This window comes from Salvelinus alpinus, chromosome 14, assembly GCF_045679555.1.
Source record: "Salvelinus alpinus chromosome 14, SLU_Salpinus.1, whole genome shotgun sequence".
Classification (NCBI taxonomy): domain Eukaryota; kingdom Metazoa; phylum Chordata; class Actinopteri; order Salmoniformes; family Salmonidae; genus Salvelinus; species Salvelinus alpinus.
Window position 1 is genome coordinate 10526416 of NC_092099.1, and position 8427 is coordinate 10534842.

The following is an 8427-nucleotide window of genomic DNA, read 5'->3' on the forward strand; positions in this document are numbered from 1 at the left end:
GAGCTATTTATGATTTTATTCCGTATTTATGTGGAAAAATGTAAACGCATTTGTCGGCCATTATTGCGGCACTAGTCTGGCTGTAACGCACACTGTATGTCTAGTAACGTTAATTTTAAAAATCTAACTCAGCGGTTGCATTAATAACTAATGCATCTTTCATTAGCTGTCCAACCTGTATGTTTTTAGTCAATCTAATCGATAAATAATCGTAAACTTAGGTGCCTTTCCAAGATGGCGCCGGCCAGAATGCATGACCTGTTGCCACTGATCACATTGAATAACAACGATTTGTACTGCTAAATATGCACATTTTCGAACAAAACCTATATGCATTGTGTAATATGATGTTACAGGACTGTCATCTGATGAAGTATATCAAGGTTAGTAAAAAATTATATATATTTTGCTGTATTGTTACGATCGCTAACCTGTGCTGCTGGTAAATTGCTTGTGTTTCTGGCTATGGTGGTAAGCTAATATAATGCTATATTGTGTTTTCGCTGTAAAACACTTGAAAAATCTGAAATATTGGCTGGATTCACAAGATGTTGGTCTTTCATTTGCTGTATGCTGTGTATTTTTCAGAAATGTTATAGGATGAGTATTTTGGTAATTGACGTCGGTCTCTGTAATTATTCCGGCTGCTTCCAACGCTATTTCAGATTGCAGCTGCAATGTAGAACTGTGATTTATACCTGAAATATGCACATTTTTCTAAAAAAACATATGCTATACCATAAATATGTTATCAGACTGTCATCTTATGAAGTTGTTTCTTGGTTAGTGGCTATATATATCTTTATTTAGTCGAATTAGTGATAGCTACTGATGGAGTAAAAAACTGGTGGAGTAAAAAAAGTGGTGTCTTTTGCTAACGTGGTTAGCTAATAGATTTACATATTGTGTCTTCCCTGTAGAACATTTTAAAAATCAGAAATGATGGCTGGATTCACAAGATCTGTATCTTTCATCTGGTGTCTTGGACTTGTGATTTAATGATATTTAGATGCTAGTATTTACTTGTGACGCTATGCTAGGCTATGCTAGTCAGCTTTTTTACTGTGGGGGGTGCTCCCGGATCCGGGTTTGGGAGGAATTAGAGGTTAACCAATTTAAAGGCAATGCTACCAAATACTAATTGAGTGTATGTAAACCCACTGGGAACGTGATGAAAGAAATAAAAGCTGAAATAAATCATTCTCTCTACTATTATTCTAACATTTCACATTCTTAAAATAAAGTGGTGATCCTAACCTACCTAAGACAGGGAATTTTTACTAGTATTAAATGTCAGGAATTGTTAAAAACTGAGTTTAAATGTATTTGGCTAAGGTGTATGTAAACATCAGACTTCAACTGTACCTAGAAGTGCACACTATTCTTATTTTTTTTATGTATCTTAAAAGTAAAAGTAATATAGTCAACTATACAACTTCTACTACTACTACTACTACACTTTATATTATCCAATAATATATAATGAAAAACACTCAACATGAAGAATTAATGCAATTATGTTTATTTCAAATATTTATTATGAAATATAGATTATGTGGTCTTCCTTTTATAGCAGGAAGTAAAGGGACTGGACAAGGCTTTGCCTATAGCTGAAAACATCCTGGAAATGAGCGAACGCTTCCTTGGTTTCTTCTTGGTGGAGCATACACTCTCTGTTCGGCAGGATTCTTGATCATTGACAATTGCTGAAAAACATAATGTAAACATAACATTTTCTTTAACTGACCCTAGTTAGTGTGAAGAATTAGTATTGCATTATTATTATTTAAATTGTAATATTCTACATAATTTAGAAATGTAGGGCGGCAGGTAGCCTAGCAGTCCCAATCCGCCTATTTAACACAGAAGTGTTACATAGGCCCCCCCAGGGCTTAGACTGTTTAGTGCCAAAAAGAAGGGGTTAAAAACATGCAAAAAATAGATATACATATAAATATATATATATATTCGTCAACTTTCTTATATCTCTCAGATTTAGGACAGACATTTCAGTTCCATGTAGTGAATCTGTTATTCAATGCGTTTGTATGGGCTAATAGCAGTAAGGCCGATACAAACCCCTCGGTCTACACAGGGCTTAGACTCTTGTGGGTTAAAAGCATGATCATTACAAAGGTGCAACTCGTGCTGGAGACAATAAAAGGCCACGCTAAAATGTGCAGTTTTGTCACACAACACAATGCCACAGATGTCTCAGAGACAGAGGCTGGGAAAAATAGGAGCAAGGAAAAATGCTGGTTGTCTAGTTTTGAGGGAGCGTGCAATTGGCATGCTGACTGCAGGAATGTCCACCAGAACTGTGGCCAGAGAATTGAATGTTTATTTCTTTACCATAAGCCACCTTCAATGTCGTTTTAGAGAATTTGGCAGTATGTCCAACCGGCCTCACAACCACAGACCACGTATATGGCGTCGTGCTGTAGGGTTATAGTGTGGGCAGGCATACGCTATGGACAACGAACACAATTGCATTTTATCAATGGCAATTTGAATGCACAGAGATACCGTCACGAGATCCTTAGGCCCACTGTCGTGCCATTCGTCCGCCGCCATCACCTCATGTTTCAGCATGATAATGCATGGCCCCATGTCGCAAGGCCTGCATACTCACCAGACATGTCACCCATTTAGCATGTTTGTGATGCTCTGGATTGACGTGTACAACAGCGTGTTCCAGTTCCCACCAATATTCAACAACTTCACACAGCTATTGAAGAGGAGTGGGACAACATTCCATAGGCCACAATCAACAGCCTGATCAACTATATGCGAAGCAGAAGTGTCACGCTGCATGAGGCAAATGGTGATCACACCAGATACTGACTGGTTTTCTGATCCACGCCCCTAGCTTTTTTTAAGGTATCTGTGATGAACAGATGCATATCTGTGTTCCCAGTCATGTGAAATCCATAGATAAGGGCCTAATGAACGTATTTCAATTGACTGATTTCCTTCTATGAACTGTAACTCAATAAAATCTTTGAAATTGTTGCATGTTGCGTTTATATTTTTGTTCAGTACACATTTGAGTGTATTGACTTACCTGTTTCACTGACGGCAGGGGTCTGGTTCTGGGAAAGTGTTGGAGTGCAGTGGTTCTTCTTGTTGACCTTCTTTGTACACTGGGTAACAAACAGTCATTTGTACAGTAGGAGAAATTGCACACAAAAGGTATCAGTGTTTACCATCATACTGTACGTAATGAATAAAAATTATCTTTATAATTTGTATTTTGATGACATATGTACCTTTGGGTTGAGTCCACAAAGAGCGCTGAATCTTCCTCTCTTCTTGTCCTTTCTACCAGTTGTTGGAAGCCCAGAATTACCTACCTCGTCACTGCCAAGTGCATTGTGTGATGACAACTGGGTCATGGAGGGAGGTGAAGAGCTAGCCTCATTGCATTTAGCTTGTAGTTCCCTAGTTAATGATTTGACCAGGGCATCGTCAAATGCATAATCCGTTGACTTCATTGCAACCTGGAGCATCTTCTCTGACCCGAATTCTTGAAGAAGCCCCTTGTAGACAGCCTTGAAAATCTTTTTGATTTTCAGATTCTGGGGGTAGGCTTGAGTTGGTTCAAGGCCTGAGGTGCCACAGAACTCAGACAGAATCCTCTTTGTGAGAACTCTTGATGTTTCACCAATGTCAGAGGATTCCCGTAATGTGATAGGGGTGATCATTGACAGCAATCTAACAATCAGTAAAAGTACCAAAGAGGTGTAGTCATTGCTAGTGGAGTCAAATGATGCATGTGTATCAGAGTCCATAGCTGATGGAGTTGATGGATGCACAGAGACACTAGACATCTCCATATCTTTGTTGTCCATCTTGGATTCCACCTCTCCTAAAACTTGAATATCCACAGTTCCACCGTTGTGTGTGCTGCTGCCAGACAGAGAGGGTCTAGGCAATGATTTGAAACTAGACTGACGGCTAGGGGTCATGAGAGCCGGTCTGTCAGAGTCAAGTGTTCCAGCATCAGTTGGGGACAACCCATTGATTATGTTCATCAACTCTGATAATTCTTCTGATGAATTGGAGGCCACAGAACAGGTATCCATGACCTGATTGACCATTATATTGGTGAAAAGGCTCTTTGTGTCACAGTAAACCGGTGAGGAACTAATGGAGATGGCAGAAGAGCTCGGGATAAGCCGGCTTGTGTCCTGCAGAGAACCATCAGAGACGATAGTTTGGCAGAAATCAGATCTTTGTGATGGTGGAGGAAGCCAGAAGACAATCTGCTGTAGCAGACGTTTTATTGACTCCTCAGCAAAGGAGTACACAAGGTCAGATGGAAACTCCCTGGATTCTTCAGAAGCATTCAATCCTGTCTTCAGCTTCAAAAGAATAGAGTCAGACACGCTCTTGCCAGCTGGCACAAAAAGAGCCTGGGGGGTGTTGTGACTTTTTATGAGCTCATAAACTTTGTCAGTGAGCTCATGTGAGAAGTTCTGAAGACCGTCCCTGGGGCTGAGTCTCGCAAGTCTTCTTGTAAAAGAAGTGACATCATCTGCAGTGGCTATGTGTTCCGTATCTTCTCTTGGAATGACCTCCATAACAGTGTCAACTATGGCAGAGATGGTTTGCCTTGTGTAATTTGTTGACCCTTGTGAATGAGTTGAGGAGTCACTCATATCAATGACCGAACTCCTAATGATAGGACAATAGCTTTCATCAGGCCACTCATTGGGGACTGGAGTCCCTGGAAGAGAATTTGTAAAATCACTCTGGGACCCTCTGGTCATGGCAGAGGTGATGGACAGGGAGGACTTTGAGGAGGATGGCCGGTGTATCTCGTGTCCATCAGTTCTCACCATGTCAACATCCTCCAACATGGAGCCCACGATGGAACGAGTCAAGAGGCCTTTCTCTGAGGTGCATTCCAGGTGAAGCTGGATGAGAGAATGCCAAGAGTGTGCAAAGCTGTCATCAAGGCAAAGGATGGCTACTTTGAAGAATCTCAAATATAAAATATATTTTGATTTGTTTAACACTTTTTTGGTACCTACATGATTCCATATGTGTTATTTCATAGTTTTGATGTCTTCACTATTATTCTACAATGTAGAAAATAGTAAAAATAAAGAAAAACCCTTTTGACTGGTAATATATATATATGGATGATTTACAAAGCCAGGCACATTTATAGGCTATTGATTATAGACCTAATTAAGTTGGATTTTCCTCTCTCCTCAATTTTCTTAGACAATTAGGCTAAGGCAAGGGCTGTTTCCCAGTCTCTGCTGCTGCTGCTGCCTCTGCAGCATTGTTCTCAATCCCAATATGCTGGTTAACTTTGCTATTATGCACATAGCAACATAGATGAAAGGCGCCAATTCTACGGCGCACTGAAGATTATGTTTCAGAACCACAGACAGCGACCATATCCAATGCGGGAGAAAGAGCATTTGTTATAAAAAAATATTTGATTTATCAGTGTTGCACCATTATTTTTTACATAATATAACTATATACAATTTCAGTATCACGTCTTAGCGTGATGGACTGTGCCATCCCTGTGGCCTCGGCAATGGATTAGTCAACTGAGACATGCGCGAATCAGACAGGTGTCCATGTGCACCATGAAGAAAAAAAACTTTTGCGACTGCTCGACTTAAGAAATCCCAGTCAACCAACAGCCATTCGAACCAAACTATCGACCAAATGGGGTCAGCCCTAGATTTACTATTAGGAGATAAAAGGGTATTGTATGGGCTATAGACATGAAAGATATCACAAATATCCACATCTCTGCTCAATCTATTCCCTTACCATGACTGTATTTCTCTTCACGGCATCCTGCTCCATCTGAGACAGGGGATCCTTCTTCACCTCTTCCTCATCTTCATCATTCTGATTATCAACAAAATCTCTCTCAGCTGCATCAGTATCAGTGCTCTGTTCAACTGTGGACCTGTTGGCACTCCTCTTGGTCTAAAAAGACAATACAGTCAATGACATACTGTATGTTGCCGTTGCTATACAGGCCTTTGAGAAGAGCTACAGTAAACGATTGGTGACTGAATATTAAGAGATGGAAGTCTGTTGTAAGGACAATTTACCCTTCAACCTCAAAACAACATGTTGTATGGCATATTGGACAGGTTTAGAGTGTGGACAGGTAAGACCCCAGATTTCCCTTTCTCTCCTCAATCTATTCTCTCACCTTAACTTTTCTCCTTGTCACAGCCTTCAGCTCGATCTGAGGCAGGGGATCCTTCACTTCACCATCTTCTGGATAGTTTAAACCCAGGATATCATTCTTCATTTTCTGGACTTGACCTTCCAAACTTTGATGATCATGTGGATCATCTTCGTTTAAACTCTGATTGGAACAAATTAGACCATTCTTTAAATGCTCATGGATATGTGCAATATACCACAGCTAAGAGCTGTTCTTACGCACAACTCAACGCAGGGTTATTATAAACTGGTTACCAACTTAATTATAAGAGTAAAGATAATTGTTTTGTCATACCCGTGGTATACGCTCTGATATACCACAGCTTTCAGCCAATCAGCATTCAGGGCTCGAACCACCCAGTTTATAATGGCCAATATACTATGGCTAAGCGCTGTTCTTAGGCAAAACTTTCTGGATACAGCCCTTAGCCATGGTAAATTCATTTTTTGCTAACGGTTGTATTCATTTTGGGATCTATCGCATCCCACAGCTGTCCCAGACTATGTTTGGAATATTTATATCTCACACAGAATAGGTACATTTTTGTACTATGGGGATAGTAGATTGACATAGGCTAATGCTTTTGCTGTTCATTAGGCCTACTCATTTTGTTGGCTGATGAAAAGTAAATGTGGACAGTTCTTCCAATATCTTCAATACGCGCCTTGGAATTGGATAAGGACGCACGCAATTGAGTCTCCAATGTGTCTGTCTTCACTTGTAGCCTGTGAGAAAGACCCGATCACTTGATGGGCATTGGCTAATGAGAATTGAGCTATCTGAGAGAGCCATGTGAGTGAGAGGTGCTTCAGAGCCAGGAGAAGGGAATTATAATTATTATATTCAGCCAAGGACACAATGGACACTGGCCGCAAAAGGCATGGATTTTTTTAGGGGGCATTACGGTCACACAAAGGGGATGTCGCCGGGTAATTTGAGGTATTATTAAGTGCTTGTCAAATTGTGAATAACAGTGTGCAGCCTGAGCAAAAACACAATGCAGAGCTCATGCCTTTCATACGACTTTTTTCAAATCATCATTAGAGTCACATCATACAGCGTTAGAATGTATTAAAAATGAAAACGGATAACCCAACATTTGTATCACAACTAAAGTTACATAAATGTCACGCCCTGACCTTAGAGATCCTTATTTATTCTCTATGTTTGGTTAGGTCAGGGTGTGACTCGGGTGGGAAAATCTATGTTTTCTATTTCTTTGTTGTTTTGCCGTGTGTGGTTCCCAATCAGAGGCAGCTGTCTATCGTTGTCTCTGATTGGGGATCATATATAAGTTGTCATTTTCCGTTTGGGTTTTGTGGGGTGTTGTTTTCTGTTTAGGTTGTTTCCCTGACAGAACTGTGCGCTTTCGTTTTCTAATTTTGTCATTTTGTTTGAGTCGTTTTTGTGAACATTAAATCATGAACACTTTCCACGCTGCGCTTTGGTCTCATTGCGACGACGAACATTACAAAAAAAGCATCTAGCAGTACCTATTTCTTTGTTACCTGCTAAACACAGAATAGCCACATGTGCGCACTCCCTCAAATCGTTTGCAGAAAATATTTTGTTCAATTGTATTCTTCATACTATAAAATAATGCCATGGAATTCTAACCAAATCTTGTCTGCTAAATGAACTAGTGTAGCCATATGGCATAGCCAGATCAGGGTCTAACATAAGGACAAGTGTAACAGATGTGAAATGGCTAGCTAGTTAGCGGGTACGCGCTAATAGCGTTTCAATCAGTTACATCACTTGCTCTGAAACCTAGAAGTAGTGTTTCCCCTTGCTCTGCAAGGGCCGTGGCTTTTGTGGAGCGATGGGTAACGACGCTTCGTGGGTGACTGTTGTTGATGTGTGCAGAGGGTCCCTGGTTCGCGCCCGGGTCGGGGCGAGGGGACGTACTAAAGTTATACTGTTACACAAGTCAGAGTATTTTATTCTGTTCTTCTGAAATAGACTACATTTTAGACTGGATTTATTGTGATGGTGTAGGCTATATTACATGGATTTATTAGACTTTTTAATACGTGGATGTTGCAATGGTCTGCATCAGTGGTTTGTAGGCTATGCGTGGAAGCCAGGAGATGCTAAATGTGTTTATGTTAATTAAAGGTCAATTACTGTGAGACCAGCAGTTATTTGCTTGACAATCACCAGCTGACACAATTTCATGACCGCCACAGCCCTAGGCATGGGTCCTCAAATCCTCA

At 40.5% G+C, this 8427-nt stretch overlaps 1 protein-coding gene across 1 annotated transcript; it reads right to left on the reverse strand.

Annotated features, from left to right (window-relative positions):
• Nucleotides 1–1506: 1506 nt before the first annotated feature.
• On the reverse strand, nt 1507–6393 carry LOC139538396 (uncharacterized). The gene is made up of 3 exons (XM_071340382.1): nt 6194–6393; nt 3065–5961; nt 1507–1706 (listed from the first exon to the last, which is right to left on the reverse strand). Exon 2 carries the CDS (start codon nt 4860–4862, stop codon nt 3240–3242), a length of 1623 nt encoding a protein of 540 aa, XP_071196483.1. The 5' UTR covers nt 4863–5961; nt 6194–6393; the 3' UTR covers nt 1507–1706; nt 3065–3239.
• Nucleotides 6394–8427: the final 2034 nt, after the last annotated feature.

Excerpts from the sequence above, each read along its gene's own strand:
- LOC139538396 (XM_071340382.1), bottom strand. The coding sequence starts at position 4,862 with ATGTTGGAGGATGTTGACATGGTGAGAACTGATGGACACGAGATACAC.